Source organism: Protopterus annectens, chromosome 7.part0 (assembly GCF_019279795.1).
Source record: "Protopterus annectens isolate FY-2018-M chromosome 7.part0, PAN1.0, whole genome shotgun sequence".
In the NCBI taxonomy this organism is placed as follows: Eukaryota; Metazoa; Chordata; order Ceratodontiformes; family Protopteridae; genus Protopterus; species Protopterus annectens.
In genome coordinates, this window is record NC_056739.1 from 215,184,692 (window position 1) to 215,207,008 (window position 22,317).

General features: G+C 43.6%; 1 protein-coding gene across 1 annotated transcript in view; it reads left to right on the top strand.

The window, feature by feature from the left end:
* The window catches only part of CSDE1 (cold shock domain containing E1), a 2,062,269-nt gene that overhangs the window by 415,384 nt on the left and 1,624,568 nt on the right, over window positions 1–22,317 (top strand). The window contains exons 3-4 of the mRNA XM_044076154.1: window positions 19,102–19,218; window positions 20,074–20,166. Coding sequence (XP_043932089.1) covers window positions 19,102–19,218; window positions 20,074–20,166 — 210 coding nt within the window. The remainder of the gene's footprint in view (window positions 1–19,101; window positions 19,219–20,073; window positions 20,167–22,317) is intronic.

The following is a 22,317-nucleotide window of genomic DNA, read 5'->3' on the forward strand; positions in this document are numbered from 1 at the left end:
GCACAGTACTTGCCAGGCATGGAAAACACGCAGGCAGACAACCTAAGCAGGAATATGACAAATCCACACGAATGGAAATTGCATCCAAAAGTTTTTACAGAAATAATCCAAGAATGGGGAAGGCCAGACATAGATCTCTTTGCCTCCCACAAAAATCTCCAATTGACAAAGTTCTGCTCAAGGATTTTCCATCCAAAGGCCTGGAGAGTGGACGCTCTCTCTTTCAGTTGGACATCAATGACAGTTTATGCCTTCACACCTCTTCCTCTGTTGCCCAAAGTTCTATTGAAAACCAGAGCAGACAGACTAAAGATGATTCTCATTGCTCCGGACTGGCCAAGGCAACACTGGTACCCACTCCTGAGGAGCCTGATGCATTCCCCACAATGGACCCTGCCTCTAATGGCTCTTCTGACTCGGCACAGCTTCAAAACTCTTCACAGCTAGCTAAAAACACTCAATCTAGCCGCATGGAAGATTCCTTAGCATCACAACAGACCCTACTCTCCAAGGAGGTGCAGGATGTCATCTTGGAGGCCAGATGGCCATCAACTAGAAAAGCTTACTCCGCAAAATGGAAACGGTTTTGTGTGTGGAATGAGAAAAAAGGGCCAGGATCCTGGAAAACTGAATTTACCTCAAATACTACAGTATTTGGCTGAGCTGCTAAGCAGTGGACTTTCATTCTCCTCCATCAAAATCCATGCCTCGGCCATTTCTGCAGAATACAACACTGATCCACCTTTATTCTCTCAACCTCTCTTAAGACAGTTCCTCAGAGGGGCTAAGAATCTAAGACCTCCAAGGAAACGACCAATACCTGCTTGGGATCTTAATTTCATTCTGGAAAAGCTGACCTTGCCTCCCTTTGAGCCGGCTGCCTCATCAGATTTGCAATATTTGTCCTGGAAAACAGCTTTCCTTCTGGTTATCACCTCAGCTCGTAGAGTTTCAGAACTACAGGCTCTCATGGCTGTGCAGCCTTTTATCTTCCATCAGGACAGAGTTTCCTTACGAACCAACCCGTCCTTTATGCCTAAAGTGGTATCCAGGGTAGCTTTAAATCAGGCCATACATTTACCTACTTTTTATCCTAATCCTCAAAACAAAGGGGAGAGATTACTACATTCCTTGGACATCCACAGACAACTGCAGTATTATTTGGACAGAACAAAGCCTTTCAGAAAATTAGAACAGCTCTTTGTGTCCTATGCTGTAGGAGCTCAAGGACAGCCAATTTCCAAACAGACTATCTCAAAATGGATAGCCCACTGCATACATTTTTGCTATTCCTTTCATGGCAAAACTGTACCTACAGGCATTAGATCTCATTCCACCAGGGCCACAGCCACCTCTGCAGCTTTCTTCAGACGAGTTCCTACCAAAGATATTTTGGAAGCAGCCACTTGGAGTTCTGTGCATACCTTCTACAAGCACTACAACCTACCATTATACTCCAAAACTAGAGCAGGCTTTGCCACTGCAGTCTTGCAGGGCATTTTGGCTCCTAGTTCCACCTAGTGCCTACCGCCCCTTTCTTAGCTTAGGGATTCTACCCATCTGTTATGACTGCAGCTGTATGCACGATGAACATAGTACAGTTTTGTACCTACCATAAATGTAGATGTTCGAGTGCTATACAGCTGCAGTCCAGGTTTCCCTCCCTCCTTCCCCTCTTGGGACAGGCCTATAGGCTAACACATCCTCATATAACCTGATTGGGGTATTCATTTCTGATGTATTTGCTTGCAACTACTGTATTTTGATTATATTGCACTGCATTATTACACCAATTTATGTATTGCCTTCATTCTGGGGGCACCTGACATCTGGGGCAAGAAAAACTGAAGAAAATTGCGTCTGCTGGTTCCTTTATACCCCTGTCGCACTGGCGTCAGGGAAGAAGCGACGACAACCGATGCCGGACCTAGACTTTGGAATTCGGCCGACCGAGGACCCGCCTGATGGCAGGAGAACCCATCTGTTATGACTGCAGCTGTATAGCACTCAAACGTCTACATTTATGGTAGGTACAAAACTGTACTTTCTTTTTAGTGCCCAAGAGAACAGGACCAGAGACCAATTCTAGATCTCTGTCATTTGAATTGTTTTGTAAAAGAACTCCAAGTTCTGGATGGTTATGGTACTGTCCATTCTCCCCCTTCTGTGGAAGGATGACCATGTGCTCCATAGGCCTTCAAGGTGCATACTATCACATCAAAATGAGCAGACCTTCTTGGAGGTACTTGCACTTTCGGCTCGGGGCTAGTCATTACCACTACAGAGCCCTGCCCTTTAGTTTTACTACAGCTGCCAGGGTGTTCAAGTGTAATCTAGTGGTAGAAACTCCTCTGACTGCATGTATTCAGTGTTTCCTTATTTGGATTACTGTTTTCTTACCACTCCAACTAGGCATCTATTAGAGGAAACCAGGGATTACTTAATCCATCTGTCTCAATACCTAGGGATCAGTCAAATCCCCAAGTCTCATCTTCAGCCAGTTCAAGTCTTGATGTCCAGGCAAACTTCTCTTTAGTCTATCTACCGCAAAACAGAATCCTTACCTTTAGAGTTCATTTCCGTCATCTTACCACGTTCTTCTCGTCCTGCAAAACTGGTACTCCAGGCATTTAGGCTACAGCAGTTGCTACCCACTGCTCTTTCAAATGCAGATTCTCATGTGGTCTGAGTACAATGGTAGATTCTTCTGCATCCTCAGTTGTCTTATAAAGCTATCCCAGGTTTTCAGGGACTCTCTACTTTGGATCCAGTCCACTGCCTGTCGGGGAACACCCGTATGTCCTTCATGGATGCATCTGCAGTCATAACAACTGGGTTGTCCTGTCGTCAGGCAGCCCTTCAGTCGGCCGGATTCCAAAGTCCGGGTCCGGCTTCGGCTGATGTCGCACTTCACCCGACGTCATCTCTGTTGGTCTTCGGGTATAAAGGCATCAGCTGACGCCATTTTCCTCAGTCTTTCTTGCCGTGGCTCAAGCAGAAGCTGTTCGCAAGTGCCGGTCGGTCGGATCCAGAGATTACTTCACCGAATACTACTCAAGACTTCTAAAGCTAAGTACCCGTTGGGGACTCTTTCTTGCCTCAGCCGATGTCAGAAAAAGTTAATAATTGTTTAACCTGTGGGAAACAAATACCTCATAAAGATTTCCACTCTTATTGTCTGCCTTGTTTAGGCCCAGCCCACGACGTAGCAGCCTGTTCGGCCTGTGCTTCGTTCAACCGAAACGCTTAGGCCGGTCTGAGTTTGCTGAACAGTTTTTCGGTTCTGTTTTGCGTACATTATGCCGCCGGATCCTCCGACCACCCAATCTGCCAAAACGCAAAGATAAAGACCGACACTCGCGGTCCGCGGTTTTGGCTGAAACCATGGTTAAGCAAACCGCGAGTGTCTCGGTTTCGGCCGAAACCGAGAAAACTGATCAAAGTACAGCTGTATCTATCTCTACAACTGAGGCCCCTGCTACCATTCTTGAATCGGCCTCAGAAATTATACCCACTACGGTGGTTGCCACTGACTTATCAGACACCATTCCCTTGGATGTCTCTACCCCAGCACGTGGTGCTGCTAGGCCTCCAACAGCCATGTCCATTAAGGCCTTCGCCAGGGCTAAAGCAGCCAAGACTACTAAAACAGTGCCTGTTAAACCCCCTTCAACCAGGCCCTCCTCTAGTTCTCAAATGCTTACTCTGGCAGAAGATTTAATTTCATTAATTAGAGGATCTCAATCTCACCCAGACAGGGCCTCTCAGCCCCCAGAGAAGAGACCTAGGGCAGAGGCCCCTGAGCCAGTGTCATCTGATGATTCAGCTAATGAATCAGACATAACTGACCAGCCAGAGGCTCCTTTCTCTAATTTTGAAGACTCTGATGCTGAAGAATCCATTCCAGCTGCTTCCCCACCAGAAGAATTTTCCTTTGGGGAAACCTTATATGCCATGCGAGAGCAGTTCCAATGGCAGCAACAGGTTTTTTCAGACTCCAGGAAAAGACTTAGGACTTTTCTGCACCTTCCACATCACAGGCCCTTAGCTATACCTCCTGTTCTCTCTGTGGTGGATGATGCTTTCAATGATGTCTGCTCCGCTCCAGATTCTTTACCTCCAGCCCCTGCCAAACCAGACAGATTTTACAGGGTGCCAGACACTCATCACCACCTTTACGAGGCCCCTCTTGCAGACCCCGAAACTATATCCCAGGGTCCCAAGGCAGTAGCCGCGACCATAGCTAAAAACCCTATTCCTTCTGAAAGGGAAGCAAGGTCATTAGACAGATGGGGCAAAAAGGTCTACACTTCAGCTACTCTCTCAGCTAGAGCTTTAAACTGTCAGTTTCACATGATACAATACCAAGAGTTTATGCTTGATCAGTTAACTAAAAAGCTAACCACTGATGAATCTCTTGATAAGAAATATGTATTAGAAATGGTAAATAACATACAACAGGTTAGTAACCATTCCTTAAAATGTGGCTATGATGCACTGGAGGCTTCATTTAGATCAGCCATGACTGGCACAGTGATAAGAAGGCATGCATGGCTAAAGGAGCAAGCTTTACCGGATCATGTTAAAGCAGTTACTAGATGCTCCTATGGATAAGACAAGTTTGTTTGGTGCACCTGCCCAGCAGGTTATGAAGAAAATGGAAGAAAAGGCAAAATCCGTTCAAACGGTTAAAGATTTCTTGCAGGTTCAACCCCCAAGGTTTAGCAGGAACTGGCCTGCCAAGAATTGGTCCTTTCCTGACTCCACAAGATCTCAAAGGGGCAGAAACAGACGTTCCAGAGGCAGAAACCAATCCAGAGGAGGTGCCTACAGAGGACGACAGTGGCAAGGTAACAACAGAGGCACAGACACAACCACTGCCACTACATCAACACAACCACAGTGACTTAATCCTAAATCCGCCTACCAGGGAACAAATAGCAGCTCCTCTAGGCGGAAAGTTAACCTTATTTTCAAAAAACTGGCATTATATAACAAAAGACAAGTGGATTTTACAAACCATAGATCAAGGATACCGGTTCCACTTCCACACTTTACCAATCAAAAGAGGAATGCCAAATCTACCTCCAAATCAAAAAACAGAGGCTCTACAACAGATAATGCAGTTAGCAAGCATGAGAGCTGTGGAAAAAGTGCCAACTGCAGAGCAAGGAAAGGGGTTCTACTCAAGGCTATTCCTAGTTCCAAGAAAGGAAAAAACTTGGAGACCAATTCTCGACCTGTCCGCCTTAAATACATACATCATTGTCCCAAAATTCAAAATGCTGACCCTACAGCAACTTCTTCCCATGCTGGGCAAGGAGTGTTGGCTGGTAACTCTAGATCTCAAGGAGGCATACCTGCACGTCCCCATTCGACCAATCTGCAGAAGATACCTCAGATTTCTTGCAGGATCAGAGCACTATCAATTCTCAGCATTGCCCTTTGGCTTATCTACTGCGCCCAGAGTATTCACAAAATGCCTGGCATCAGTACTGCCCATTGCAGACTACAGGGAATACAAATTTACCCATACCTCCTCGCCTGCCTGCTACAAGGGGACAACAAAAGCAAGCTGACAACAGATTTACAAAGGCTCATTTACTTGCTACAAGCACTGGGATACACAGTCAATCTGCAAAAGTCAAGGCTGATACCATCCCAAACAAGGACATTCTTGGGCTGAATTGGACACAGTAAAACAAATGGCATTCCTAACTGCAGAAAAACAAAAAGAACTCCCTCTTTACTTCTTGGCACTAACAAAGCTGAACAAGTTAACAGCAAGAAAAGTACTGCAGGCCTTGGGCTTCATGGCATCATGCATAATCCTGGTCCCACTTGCCAGACTACATATGAGAAAACTACAGTGGTACCTAAAGAATTTATGGTCCCAACACAGTCACAGCCTAGAAACAGAAATCCCACTAATTCCATGCTTAAAACAGGAGTTCCTATGGTGGGCTCAGGCATGCCAGACAAACCCAGGCCTACCCTTTCGCAGATGTCAAGCAAGCCAGACCATCACAACAGACGCTTCAGACCTAGGATGGGGGGCCCACATGCTGGACAAATGCGTGCAAGGATTGTGGACACAGGATCAACTTCACCTGCACATCAACCTAAAAGAAATGCTGGCAGTAAAACTGGCAATCCAAAGGTTCAGACCATTTCTCAGAGGGACAGTTGATGATAAGGACAGACAACACCACAGTCATGTGGTACATCAACAAGCAGGGAGGCACTCATTCATACCCCCTATGCAGACTGACTTTGGAGCTGTGGAACATGGCACTCAGCTACAACATCCAGTTACAGGCAATTTTTGTACCGGGAAAAGAAAATATTCTAGCAGACATATTAAGCAGAACCACATCGGATGCCCACGAATGGAAACTGCACCCGGACATTTTCAAGACCATCTCAAAGAAATGGGGAATGCCTCAGATAGATCTATTTGCATCACCTCTCAATCACCAGCTCAAAAAATTCTGCACAAGGAAAGTGGATTCGCTCTCCTTCAGCTGGAAAGGCCTGACAGCATATGCATTCCCACCTCTTCCCTTGATACACAAAGTATTACTAAAAATCAAGGAAGAACGTCCAAGGATAATCCTGATAGCTCCAAACTGGCCAAGACAACACTGGTACCCACTGCTGAGGAGCATGTCTCAGAACAATATGTGGCCAATACCCCTGATGCCTTTGATGCTAACTCAGAACAACTACAGCATCATACATCCAAACCTAAAAACGTTGCAACTGACTGCATGGAACATCACATAGCAACAGCTAACCCAGAACTTTCCCAAAGAGTTAAAGACATTATTCTTGAAGCACGCAGACCTTCAACAAGAAGGAACTATGCTGGAAAATGGAAAAGGTTTGTCATTTGGAGTACTGAAAGAGGAAAAGATGTGTCAAACATAGATATGCCTAACATTCTAGAGTATCTGGCCGAACATCTTCATTCAGGCTTGTCCTACTCCTCCATCAAGATACATGCATCAGCTATTTCAGCAGAATACAGCTTTGATCCACCTGTTTTTCACCCTTTGCTCAGGCAGTTCCTCAGAGGAATCAAGAATGTAAAACCTCCAAGGAAACCACCTTTGCCAGCTTGGGACTTAAACTTTGTGCTAGAAAAGTTGACACTATCACCCTTTGAACCAGCAGCAACAGCAGACCTACAACACCTGTCATGGAAAACTGCTTTCCTACTGGCAATTACTTCAGCAAGGAGGGTTTCAGAACTACAGGCCTTAATGGCAGTGCAACCCTTCCTAATCTTCCACCTAGATAGTGTCCATGAGGACTAATCCTACATTTATGCCTAAGGTGGTATCCAGAGTGTCTTTAAACCAGGCAATCCACCTACCCACCTTCTTTCCCAACCCACAAAACAGAGGGGAAAGAATACTGCATACCTTGGATGTACATAGACAGCTACGCTACTACTTGGACAGAACAAAAAATAGCAGAAAGACTGACCAACTTTTTGTAGCCTATGCAACAGGAAGGGAAGGAAAAGCTATTTCCAAACAGACAATCTCCAAATGGATAGGAAATTGCATACGATTCTGTTACTCCTTCCATGGAAAACCAATTCCACAGAACATAAGACCTCATTCTACAAGGGCAACAGCCACTACCACAGCCTTCTTACGAGGAGTGGCAACCAAAGACATTATTGAGGCGGCTACTTGGACCTCCGTGCATACATTTGCCAAGCATTATAATTTGCCTCTATATTCCAGATCCCGAGCAGGGTTTGCCACTGCTGTACTGCAAGGGATCCTAAACACACCATAATCTAGTTTTATCCTCCTCCCTAGTTGGCTATGGTATTCTACCCAGTTGTTATGACTGCAGATGCATCCATGAAGGACATAGTACAGTTTTGTACCTACCATAAATGTAGATGTCGAACTGGATAGCATCTGCAGTCAGGATTACCCTCCCTCCTTCCCCTCTGTGGTACTCCTAGGGTGTTTACCCTCCTAATAGCTAGCTGGTGGGGAGTCTTTATGGTGTATTTGTTTGTATATATGTACATACATGCTTATTTTTGTGTTTACCTCTATCTTTTGGAAACATTGGCATCTATCCAAATTTTAGCCTTCAAGAGGGCTACTGGCATCTGGGGCAAGAAACACTGAGGAAAATGGCGTCGGCTGATGCTTTTATACCCGAAGACCAACAGAGATGACGTCGGGTGAAGTGCGACATCAGCCGAAGCCGGACCCGGACTTTGGAATCCGGCCGACTGAAGGGCTGCCTGACGACAGGACAACCCAGTTGTTATGACTGCAGATGCTATCCAGTTCGGACATCTACATTTATGGTAGGTACAAAACTGTACTTTAGCCTTGCTGCGATCTCTTTGGCTCACCCCTCAAAACCAAATGCAGCACGTTTCTTGTCCTAATCCACCTTCAGGGGAATCACTAAGAGTTGCTCTAGCTTGTTTGTCCCTCCAGTCTCCTGTATGTTTACCCTCCCCTACCTCTAATTCCCCAATTTCTTCAGAAAGCACTACGGTCCCCTTCCTGTCATTTGCAAGTTTGGTTTCCCTTCATGTGTTATTAATTTCTCTGTCTTCCTGGGACACTGGACCCCAGTCCAGGTCTGGTTTCTCATCCCTCGGGCATGAGTCAGCCAGACATTCCAGGCCTCACTTTGACTGTGTGGTTTCTGCAATTCCTGCTATGGCTAGACGGTCCAGGCTTTATTCAGTTCACCTAATGTCTTCTCAGAAGTCTGCAATCAGGAAACTATAAAGAGTAAATAGAAAAGATCCTCCGTCTGGGCACAGCAGAGACCGTTGGATCCCTTTACTGCTCCCATTCCTGCTCTTGGATTCCTGGCATTTTATTTTTTTAAGAAGGTGCTAGTTTTTCCACCATAGAAGTTCATCTAGAAGCCATCTCTAATATCATACTTAGAGATAATTCTCTTCCTTCAACAAGACTAGGTGAAGCATTCCTGAAGCCACTTTTCTACTTGGACCTCCAATTAAAGATCCTACTCCACCTTGGGAACTCAAGTTGTTAACAAAGCTTGGTTCAGCCTCCCTTTGAGCCTTCAGCTAAATTTGACCTCAAATTTCTTTATTGGGATAAGTCTTCCTTGTGGCTATCCCTTCCGCCAGTCAAGTTTCTGAACTTCAAGCACTCTTCAACAGCTTCATTTGATTTTCCGTAAAGGTAGTCACTTTGCATAATCTGTTTCCTACCAAAGATTGCTTCTGAAACTAACATTTTGGTCATAAATTTGCCAGTCTTGCCATAATTGTCCAATAAAGGAGAATACATGCTTCAAGTTTTGGATGTACATATATGGCTTCATTTTTATCTCCATAGAAAGAGTTCCTGAAAACTGACCAGCTCGGTTTCCTTTGCGTGTAACAAATAGGAAAAGCATGTTTCTAAAGTCACCCTAGCTAAATTTATTTCAGATTGTTTTATATTTATTCCCTGAAAGGTTTACCTTTAACAAGATGTCTGAAAGCATGCTCTACTTATATCTATGGCCACAGCTGATGCTTTCTGGGTTAGAGCTTCCCTTGATGTTTGTGTTGCAGCCACTTTGTCCAGTGCTCCTGCTTTTATTTATTACAAGTTGGATATCTCCAGGGCTGCCTTTGGTTCTGCAGTACCAGGGAGTATCCTTCCATGAGGGCTCCCCAGGGTTATCATAGGTGGGGACTCTGTCCCATCTGTCAAGAAATTAATCAAATTGACATCAGATATAAAAGCTGTGTATTCACCATAACTGAATCTGTTATCCATTTTATTCAGCTTCCCTCCCTCCATACCCCCTCACCTTCTCTTTAGGATTGACTTGATGGTATGTGTTTTGGAATCACTGTTCTTGTTTGAGCCCTTGTGGTTGTGTCTCTTGTTATACATCCTCTGTTGGGTGGATTATAGTGATGGTAAACTCTCTCCGAGGTAAAGTAGTAGTGGGGGCATTATGGGTCAGGGAGGAGCTTGAGAGTCCGATCCAGAGTCTGGAAGAAAAGCGGCAGAGTCTGATCAAATATCCATTGAATGAAAATGGACAATACAGATGCATAGTTATTATCCGTACATAACTTTCTTGGGAAACCGTCAGTCTGTCCATTCTGAGTGACCTTTAAGAAGATGAGTCTCTCTCTGGTGATGCAATACTGTTTTATTCAGTGTCTCACTTTGAAATTGGAGTTGATGGATCACTTTGTTCCAAGGGCTGTGACATTCTCAGTAATAAGTGATATGGGCCTGTGGAAGATGTATTCCAAGTAATTTCCAATATGCATTGCTTTTTTTTCTGTTTTGCCGTTTGAGGGGAGAACTGTAGTATCTCATCTTGCAAGGACTGCAACAGTTTAACACACGCGCACACACACACACACACACACACACACACACACACACACACCCCCACACCCCACCCCACCCCCCACACACACACACACACACACCCCCACACACACACACACACACACACACACACACACACACACACACACACACACACACACACTCTCTCTCTCTCTCTCTCTCTCTCTCTCTAGAGGAAGTCTAGCAATCTAAAGGCCTTCATTGAGCATAACATTACTGTAAATATTCCATTTGACACACTTGGGAGAGTGGGACCCCCTAAGGTTAGGGAAAAAAATTCCCCTCCAAAATAAGGCTTAGGAAGGGGGAAAGGCTTAAGATAATTAGGGACTCAGCAGGAAGACACCGGAGGGGAGTGGAACATTCACTTGGAGGTGCTCTCTTCTGCCCCTGATCCTGTGGCTTCTGACCTTTTGCACCCCTTCTGTCCTGACACTTTGAGGCAGACAGTGGGACCTAGGCTAGTATGACCCAGACTTCCGGTGAACTGATCATTGTCTGCAAGCCAGGCCTTTGTGATGGATGCACAGCTTTAGTTTTTAGTTTTCACCTTCAAAGGGTTGCTCCCCTCAAGGCATACCAACATTTCCTATGGAGGGTGATGCAGAGGGTTCACCTCTGAAGTTTTTTTTTCCCTTCTGGCTAGCATTGTGCAGTACTTTTTTCTTTTTGCTAGATGTTTGTATTGCACTTCTGATGCTCAGTTTTTCCTAGAAGAATGTGGTCACCAGTTATTTGATTAGGGCACAGACAAGGTTTTGGCCATGCACATGGCTCTTCACGTTAGAGAGAATTACCATTCTGACTTCTGAGACTCCCAAGTTGGATGGATGAGGATTTATCCTGCTCAACTGTCTATCCTCCTAAGCTATATGATATACAAGACTGCTTACAAAAAAAATTTAATTTGACTCGATGAATTTAAAGGGATCATTGTGCTCTCTAGATGAGCCAGAGTACAACAAAAGGCATCTGTAACTCTTTAAACCTAAAAAAGCACAACAGTGCCTTTGCATTTTTGGACATTTAATATGCTGTCTCTCTGAACAGACTCACTGCCTTAGAACGGTCAACTTTGGTTAAAGAGTCTTTTAAGTAGTCATACAAAAGTGCCTATTTATGGTAGTTACACGTGTGCTGCCAGGGACTCCAAGCTTATTCTAGAGCTCAGCATGCCCCTTGGTGATGTATATAAGCAAGGTCCTGAATGGATATGGCAAAATAAAGGTGTACTCTTCTGCACTTTGACTTACAACTGTTGACCATGTGTTTCCTGTGAATATAAGAATAATGCCCTTATCTCTGTGTTCTCAAGTTCTGTTAAATGCTCTGCTCCTGAATTTTATCCTACTTTAAGTTTATTAGAACAGTTGAGAGGAGCTTCACTCAATGCAAAGAGTACCGATTGTGATGTGTTAATCATAGCTGTAGCAGTTGGTTGTACTTTCAAATACCATCAACATGAATGGAATAAAGACATACAGCTTGTAATTCTTTTGTTCCTTTAACTTGTTCACAGTACCGAGCTTGTGATGGTTATTACCATGATTAAGCATACTGAATATGTATACCAAAAAAAAAAAAAAAAAAACTTCAGCTGGGAAAAATGTGTAGCAAAAAGCTGCTTTTCAGTTGAGAAGTTTTTCCCAAATTCTACTTTAGTTTTCAATTAGCATATAAAACTCAAGACTTAAATGCAGGCTACAGAGTATTATCTTTTCACCTTTCAGACTTGTACTGCATTTTGCATGTACTGACAATTGTTAATTCCTAGGCTCGTTTCACATTTGGTTGGAGGAAAACTTGACAGTTTTTTTAGACAATAGTGGCTCAAATGTGGGACAGGTAGTCTGCCTAGAACAGTAGTTAACAAAAGGCCTTTGGTAGATGTTTATAACCAGCATATCCCTTAACTTTTGTTCTCAAGATGCATTATGTCTGATGCATGCGATGGACTGTTTGCCCCTTGAAATTTGAATGATATCCTGGCAAATATCCACGTGTGAAAAGTTTCTTCCTTTGATCTTTCCGTAGCCCTTAAGATTTTCACCATTTGCCTTTTTAATGTTTGTAGAAGCTCCAGTGAATGGGAACCAGCTTGTGTTCTCCCTTGGACATTGGCACTTGGTAGCGTGACAGCAACACCTTGAAGATCTTGATTAAATGCTACCTTGTAAGTTTTCTACAGATGTTCTTGTTTTACTGCTGCAGTCATCGCACTTGGGTTATCTGCCTGCAGGTAGACCTCAGTCGGCTCGAATACCAGAGTCTTGGGATTTCTGCGTCTGATGCAGTCGCCTCTTCCATGATGTCAGGGATATAAAGCATTCACCCAATGCCATTACATCTTTTCTTGCTGTGCATTGTCCAAAGCAGAAGCAGTTCGCAAGTGCCGGTCGGCCGCCTCCTAAAATTTTCGAGTTTCAGACCTGAAGTAGTCTAAAAGGCAAGTGCCCTGTTGGAGATCCCTTTTTCTTGCTCTAACTGATATCAGAAAAAGTTAATTGTCTTGCCTGTAGAAAGCAAATACCTCAGATTTTCATTCTTACAGCGTCACCTATTTAGCACTAAACCACAACATTCCTTGCTGTTGGTTTTGTGCCTTGTTCAACTCCCGAACTATTCGTTGTCTGGCTATTTTTGTCGCTAAATTCTTTCGTTCTCTGTATTCCAAAATGACTTCAATAAGCCGTCAGACTACCGACCTTCTGAAAAAACGTAAGGATAAAGACAGGGACAGACCGTATAGGCTGGTACTCGGTGAGGTGCCTTTGCAGGCCCTGATACCCTCTTCTACAGATTCGCAGGCCTCTGCTGACACCCATTCGGCTGAGTTGCTTCTTCGACTTTGGAACATGCGGATGTCTCTACCTTGGATGGGTTTGGAGCCGCTGTGCAGGCACCGGCTTCTGAGGGTGTATTCCAACCTTCCGATGTTTGTATTTCATCCGACATCTCCATTTTTGACTAAAACTACTGACTTTCTCAGGCCAGAGTTCGCACTACGCCTAGAAAACAGACCAAAGTGCATGCTCAAGCTCCCTTGCCACTGAAACAAATGCTTAGAATGGTTGATGACCTTGTAAATTTAATTAGGGGAAGCCAGCCTTCACCCTCTATAAGACAAAAGGATTGATTTTCCTTCTGATTCTACAGACCACGAGTACAGTGACTCTTGATCCCTCTGATTACCAGAACATTCCCTTATCTACCTATGGAGATTCAAATACAGAGGATTCCATTTCCTCTGCCTCCCCTCCAGAGGACTTTTCTTTTGGTGAAACCTTGCATACCTTAAGGGAGCATTTCCGCTGGGAATACCAGGACTACCCAAAGTCCAAAAAGAGACTCAGAGAATTTTTAGACTTGCCTTAGTACAGGCCTATAGCTATACCCCCTGTCCTGGATATTGTATATGTCTTCATGGGATCCAGTCTTACACCTGATTCTTTACCAGCAGCTCCTAGAAAGCCTGACTGGTACTACAGAGTATTTTACTCACAAATTTCTCTAAGAATCTCACTGTGGATCCAGAGACCATTTCCCAGGGACCTAAAGGTATTAAGGTCACTACAGCTGAAAACCCTACCCTTTTGGACAGGGATTCTAGAGCTTTAGATAGATGGGGTAAGAAGGTATACACCTCTGCAACTCTTGCCATAAGGGCTTTAAATTGCCAATTTTACATGTTGAAGTAGATCATGGAACTAATTAAACTGAAAATGTTGCTTCCAGATTGTGCAGAGAATAGAGTTACAAGAGGTAATGCATTCTGCAAACCAAGTTGGTAAACATACTTTGCAGGGTGGTTTTGATGCCTTAGAAGCATCTTGCAGGGCTGCTGTCACTTGGTCTGTACTGAGAAGGCATGCTTGGCTGAGGGAACAAACCCTGCCAGACCATGTCAAAGCAAAATTGTTAGATGCTCTATTGAACCAGGAACACTTGTTTAGCACAAAAGCAGAAGTTCTTAAGATGGAGGAAAAAGCTATATCTATGCAAACTGTTAGATTTCTTACAGGTACAGCCACCTGGATTCAGTAGGCATTGGCCTTTTAAAAACTGGTCCTTTCCAATCCCTCCCAGCTCTTCGCAGTCCAAACCCAGGGGCAACAGACCACCGAGACTACAGTTTGAGGGTATGCTGAGATCTAAGCAATAGAGTGCTCCCACCTCTAAAACAGAGAGTGGTAAGCCACCCCCTTATGGAAAAAAGTTCACAATTACTTGTCTTTCACTCTTCCCAGCCATGCCCAAGTACTTGCACCCCTAGGAGGAAAACTCGCCCTGCATGCTAAAAAATGGGATGCCCATTACCCAGGACCAATAGGTCCTAAGCATTGTATCCCAGGGATACAGATTCTATTTCCACTCACTGCCAACCCCAAGCAGAGTGCCAGACCTTGCTCCAAACCAGTGGGCAGAGGCTCAAAAGTACGTACTTTCTCTTCTCAGTATCGGGGTTATTCTTATTCAGTCTTTTACAGTAGAGCAAAGGGGACAGGGTTTCTATTCCAGACTGTTCTTGGTTCCATGAAAAGAGAGCTCATGGCACCCTATCTTGGATCTGTCCATTCTTACCTCCCGGGTGGTCCCAAAATTCAAAAGGCTTACACTACATCCGCTGCTTCCTATGCTAGCCAAGGACTCTTGGCTAGTCACCCTAGACTTAAAAGAAGCTTATCTGCACATCCCTACAAGGGAATCTTGCAGGAAATATCTACGTTTCAGGGCAGGCTCTATGCATCATCAGTTCTCTGCACTTCCCTTTGGCTTATCTACTGTGCCCAGGGTATTCACAACGTGCCTGGCTCCAGCCATTGTTTTGCTGCAGGCAGAGAAATATCCAAATTTACCCATACTTGGACGATGGCCTGATTTCAGGCAAATAGTCAGGAATTGCTACTTCAGCATCTGGCATTCGTAAAGAGACTTTTAATTTCTCTGGGGTACACCATCAACAAAAAGAAATCACATCTGGTGCCCAGCCAAAAGATTGTATTCCTGGGAGCAAGATTGCACACAACTTCCCAGATGGCATTCCTCACTCCAGAAAAGCAGGTTCATTTGACAAAATACTTCAAACTAATGGCCTCCAAGACCCAGCTGTCTGCAAGACAAATACTGCAAGCCCTTGGTTTCATGGTCTCATGCATTATACTAATTTCATATGCAGGACTGCATATGAGGAAACTTCAGTGGTACTTTAGTCTCTTGTGTCAACTGTCTCAGGACTTGGAAACACAGATTCCTATTATTCTTTGTCCAAGGGCAGAGTTCCTTTGGTGGGCAGAGGCTTGCAACCACAACAAGGGACTTCCTTTCCCTCAACCCTTCACCGCCCAAACCCTGTCAGGCACATCAAACTATGCATGGGGGGCTCACATGGCAGGCAAATGCATTCAAGCCAAATAGAGCCCAGGATAAATTCACCTGCATACCCGTCAAAGAAATGTTAGCTGTACAGAATGCTCTGACAGCCTTCAAATACATTTTCCTTCTAGGACAACTCTTGATAAAGACAGACAGCACCACAGTTAATGTGGTACATAAACAAGCAGGGGGAACTCATTCCTACCCACTTTGCAGGTTAGCCATGGCCCTGTGGAACACATCCCTGAGCAACCAAGTGCACCTGCAAGCTCAGTTCCTGACAGGCAAACAAAATACACTGGCAGACTACTTAAACAGAAAGCAACTGGACCCACACGAGTGGAAACTGGAACCAAACTCATTCAGACTTCTAATAAACAGATGGGGGGACACCAGAGGTGGACCTCTTTGCCTCCCCCCAAAACCATCAGTTGAGCAAACGTTGCACCAGAAATCCCCACAGGCAAGCATGGCGAGTGGATGCCCTATCCTTTACATGGGAAAATCTATCCGTTTATGCCTTTCCGTCTCTACTCCTCCTCTCAAAAGTACTACTCAAGATCAAGCAGGGCAGACAAAGGACAATCCTTATCGCACCAGATTGGCCACGCTTGCACTGGTACCCAATCCTGTGCAGTCTGACTGCAGTGTCACCCTGGTGCTGACATCAGACCCCCTTCCTGCTGTCCCAGCAGGAGAGACGGACAGATTTTGCATCCTCAGCTGCAAACACTGAACCTTGCAGCCTGGCTTCTTCCCTGAACGCAACACCAGCAACCCTAAGCTAACAGGTGCTGGATGTCGTCCTTGAGGCCAGAAAGCCTAGTACTAGGAAATCCTATTCAGAAAAGTGGAAAAGATGCGTTCTTGGAGCCAGTCTCTAGGAAAGTACACAGCCATGCCCTCCTCACCTCAAATTCTAGATTACCTAGCAGAGCTTCTCCACAAAGGCCTTCCTTCGCATCAGTTAAGATTCATGCCTCTGCCATCTTAGCTTATTACAGTACGGAGCCACCTCACTTTTTTCTCACCCTCTGATCAAACGGATCCTGAGAGGAGCTAACAATTTAAGACTCCCGAGGAGAGCTCCCACCCCTGCCCTGGGACCTTTTTCTTTGTACTAGAGAAGCTCACGCTTCCCCCTTTTGAACCTGCTTCTAAAGCAGAGTTAAAATTCGTCTCATTGAAAACGGCCTTACTTCTAGCCATCACTTCAGCAAGACGAGTGTCTGAGCTACAGGCACTAATGGCTGTGGAACCCTTCATTATTTTCCAGGCTGACAGGGTCTCCATCAGGACTAACCCATCATTTATGCCCAAGGTGGCATCAAGTGTGGCCTTAAACCAATCAATCCATTTACCAACATTTTTCCCTGACCCTTAGAATAAAGGAAGGATCCTGCACTCCTTGGACATGCACAGACAGCTCAGGTTCTACTTTGAGAGGACTAAGCCTTTCAGAAAATCTGATAAGCTGCTAGTCAGCTTTCCTACAGGGCAGAGGGCAAGACCATTTCAAAGCAAGCCATTTCCAAATGGATAGCACACTGGATCGATTTCTGCTACTAACACCATGGAAAAACCTACCCCCACAGGGGATCAGATCTCATTCCACTGGGGCTACCTCAACTTCTACAGCATTTCTCAGGGGTGTCCATACCAGGGCCATCCTGGAAGCTGCAACCTGGAGTTATGTACACAGCTTCACCAAGCATTGCCACTTACCTGTCCTTTCTAAATCCAGAACTGGATTTGCCACAGCAGTCTTACAAGGCCTACTAGTCAGCCCTAATATTTCTTGACTGCCTCCACCCTTACTCAGCTCTGGGAATCAACCCAAGTGTGATGACTGCAACAGTGAAACGCGAAGAACATAATAGTTGTGTACATTTACCATAAATGTAGATGTTCACGTGTATTCACTGTTGCAGTCTTGGTTACCCTCCCTCCAGCCCCTTGACTTTTCTAGACTTTCTACCTATCCTCTTTTTGCCCGTATCTTATGGCTATGGTATTTACTTTCTACTGGAGGTGTTCCACACCATGTAATTGCATCCTATTTTGGGGGCTCCTGACATGTGGGGCAAGAAAAACTGATGTAATGGTGTCTGCTGCATGTTTTATACTCCTGAAGCCATGGAAGAGGCGACTGTATCTGATGCAGAAATCTGAAGACTCTGGTTATCTGCCTGCAGGTAGCCCTAAGTCAGCCTAAACACCAAAGTGTGATGACTGCAACAGTGCGTCCACTCTAACATCTACATTTGTGGTAAGTGTACACAACTGTTTTTTTCTGTAATGTATGCTTACATGCAAGTTGTTCCACAACCTAAGCTGTGCTATAATTGCTGACTTGTCAAAAAGGAATAGTTAAACTCGTGATTCAGCTTACTTCACTTTTTATAATAGAGGCTTTACTAAAGTTTAGTGCACAATTTGGCAGCTCTTTTTGCTAGTTATAGTACAGTGCAGTTGCAGAAGAGAGACTCTGAATGCAGGAAAATGGTGATATGATTGTGGTTGCCATGCTCCTATGAGCATTTCAAAGTGTTTTACTTCCCCTTTGGCTGGAGTGCTTCAAGATGGTGCTTTCTAATATAGGTAGTGAGCTTGAGGCTTTTGGAAGAACAGCTAAAAGATGCTAGGCTAGAGGAGGTGCATCTTGGGTTCATTTGTTTGGAAGATTCACTTCCAGTTGGGTTGCCATCCTGCCTTAGAGATTGAAACATGGTAATTGTCACCAGTGGGAGAGTTGAAAGTCAGCAGTTTCATAGTTCATTTTGGGCTGCGTGGCTTTTTTATATTGGCTATGAAGAGTAAGAATATGTATTTGACAAAGAGAATGTGAACTTTTACTCTGAGCTGTTTTGGCTTCAGTAGAAAGTAAATCATGTATTCTGTAAGTGGTTCGTGGGAATGAAAATTTTACAAGATTCTTCTAGATGTAGACTGGAGTATTTACCTGGTCATTACCTGTAGATAGTGACCTGTGCATGGTAAACGTAAGATGAAGTAATAGATCATTAGCACAGCTTTGGTTTGTCAGTTGTACCAGGTAACATAGTGTCATCCTTTATTAAAATCTTTGCTGAATTTTGTATAGAAAACCCTTCTAGTATATTGAAGAGCACACAGGAGAAAGGAAAGCTGCGATTAGATAAGATCAACTACTCATTTCATGTGCTTTTCAGTAAGCGAGTCTAAAGTACTTTTGTATTATGAAAGTATCTAAGTGTTTTCTAAGCTGGTGTCAAGGAATTCCTAGACCTGCAGGTTTTTATTTTGCTACTGAGATGATCTAGTTTCAGAATAGAAATAAATCCTAGAACATTTTGCATTTTAACCTCCAGATGATGTCGAATTTGAAATGTCATCCGACAGGAGGACTGGAAAACCCATTGCAATTAAATTGGTGAAGATAAAACATGAAATATTACCTGAAGAGCGAATCACTGGTCAAGTTAGTATTTGTTTACAGTTTTTCATATCTGTGTAATCAGACTTTAAAGGTTTTTAAAAGATGGTGTATGTAGTTTGTAATTAAAAACAGATTATTTGGTGCATGGATGTTTTATTCTTATATTCTGAAGATGTGTGTATTAAACATTGTGATGAAAGTTTGTGTTCCATTGCAGTTTTAGTATACATCAGGAAACTCTGAAGTGCCACTGTTTCCTTCCCCATCTTAAACTTGTATGGGAGGTTTCTTAATAAAAAGCTTTAACTTTTAATTAGGAGTATGGCCACATAATTTTACTGAATTCTTTGCTGACGTCAGTTGTGGTATTGTGTACATGTACTTAAATGGATAAAGACCTGCGCATGCATTGTAATGCATCCATTAAAGTCTGTGGATGCAATTGCTGTGTTGACATGACCAAGAGTAAAGTTCAGTGAAGATATTGGTGTGTCACACAGGACAATTTTATTCTTTACGAGCAATTTTACTTTAAACTTTGCAATGTATAACTGGGACTAATAAAGTACGATGACTGTGCTGGAGGCGCCACTTGCCATGGTGCCGAAGATGAGTAAACTGTGATGGAACACTTTTCTGATTTACTGAATGCATCTTACTCATGTTAGGGTGGCAAGTAGTTTGCCTCTAAGCTTTGAGATGTAGCTAGAAATAAAATACTTGGTTATATAATGTATTTTGTCAAGACTGATATTTGCATGAGTGCTAATGTAATGGATTCTGATTGCATTGTGTAATGGTTAAAATAGTTTACTGTGTTGTGCTTGCTTAGAGATGACAGTTGGCCTATAAGTTGGCAGTCATTGATTTGCTTGTATTTTGTTTTTAATTTGGTAGGTTGTGTGTGCTGTTCTTCATACCCCTGAGAGTAAGTCACCTTCTTCCCCAGGTCAGAATCTAACAGGGAGTGTATGTTATGAACGTAATGGGGTAAATATCTTTAATTTTTTTTATTTGAAGTGTAAGCTATAACTGTTCTTTGAAATAAGTGCGTTTAAATACTGGCAGAGTTTACATTTTTTTAATGTTCCTGGTAGCTGTGGTGTTTTTTTTAATCCTGTAAATTGTTTTATTGTGGGTCTCCTAAATTAGTGGTTTTGGTTTAATACTTTTAATTGATATTTTTTAATTGCTCTTTGATGGGGATTTGGAATACCATTTTGTTTGGCATTTTTAAATTTTTTTTGTAGGAAAAAAAAATCTTCCTACCATTTTAAGTAACAGTAGTACACTCAGCATAAGGTTTCTAATGATAGTAATTCTTGTTTCTGTACATGCAGTTTTTTTTCTTGTTTCTGTACATGCAGTTTTGATGGTTTAAAGTGGCTCTTAAAACTACTCTTAAGTGATAAAGTAGCTTAAAAGATGAGAAGTAAGTTTTAAGTTATTGAGAAAACTAGGGAGTATTAATGGAAGAAGGACAGCAGTTAGAGAAACGTGGGCTCCAAAACATTTTGTAATACAGATTTAAGTGCTGCTACCATTGCAGTTGGCAAACTTCAACATTTGATGATGACCCTTACTGATCTTTGCCATTTTGTTCTTTGCTTTTGTCTCAAGGTAAGGTTCTGTAGTTGACTAGTTATGAAAATCTTCACATTAATCTTAGTAGTCTACTGTGATTCACTGTGCCACATAGGCTGTGATGTTCTTCGTGTTTCACTGTTGCAGTCATTACATTTGGGTAATCTGTTGGCAGGTTGCCCTCAGTCGGCCTGATTAACAAAGTCTGGGTCCTGCATCGTTTGCTGTCCCTTCTTCCATGACGTCAGGTTGTCAGGGGTATAAAACATGCAGCCGACTCCATTTTCATCCGTCTTTCTTGTCGAGCGGTGCCCGTAGCAAAAGCAGTTAGCAAGTGCCGGTTGGGTCGACTCTTGAAATGTTCGTTTTCGAGTTTCAGAACCGAAGTCTTCAACCTAAAGCTAAGTACCCCGTTGGGGAACCTTTTTCTTGCTCTCTAGCGATGTCAGTAAAAGTTAATAATTGCATTACTTGTGGGAAGCAAATACCTCAAGGATTTTCATTTGTACTATATTCCTTGCCTAGGCTCTGACCACAAAGTGCCTTGCTGTCGGTTTTGTGCTAAATTCAACCAACGCACTATTAAGCGTCTGTATATTTTTGCATCTAAATATTTTGGCTCAAAATTTAACTATCCAGAAATGTCGTTGGTTAGCAATCCGACTACCGTAATACACAAAAAACGCAAAGAAAGACAGAGACAGACCGAGGTCCAAAACCGACGAAGCTTCTCTTAAGTCAGTCGCCAGTTTGCTGGTACTCAGGCGCTTTCGCAGCCCCTGATACCCACTACTTTTGATTCGCAGGCCTCTACTGAGACCCATTCGGAGTCCGGTATGCTGTGAGACACTAAGTATTGAACCCGCGGATGTCTCTACCTTAGATTGGTCCGGAGCTGCTGAGCAGGCACTGGCTTCTGAGGGTGTTTCAAGGCCTAAAGATTTGTATATTAAACCGATGCCATCTTTAAAACCTAGGCCAAAATCAACTTCTTTGTCTAAAAAACGGCGCTTGGGCCACGTGCACAGGCCCCTATGCCTAAAAAACAAATTATCAAAATGACTGAGGATTTAATTACCTTGATCAGGGGTTCCCAACCATCTCCTGCTAAGAGGCCTAGGCAGCAAGGCACTGATTATGAATCTTCAGATCAGGTTTCCATTTCTTCTGATTCCTCTTCTGATCAGGAATTATCTATTCCACTGTATGAGGACACTGATGCAGAAGAATCCATCCCTTCTGCTTCTCCTCCTGAAGATTTTTCTTTTGGAGAAACTTTGCATACCTTAAGGGAACATTTTCATTGGGAGAGTCAAAATTTTTTAGAATCTAAAAAGAGGCTTAGGGATTTTCTTCTTCCACAGCATAGGCCTTTGGCTATACCTCCTGTTCTAGACATTGTTGATTGTTTTCTCAGAATCCAGCATGACTCCTGATTCCCTGCCTCCGGCTCCTAGTAAGCCAGACAGATACTACAGGGTTCCTGACTCCCGCAAATTCCTTTTTAAAAACCCTACTGCTGACCCTGAAACAATTTCTCAGGTCCCAAGGGAAGTT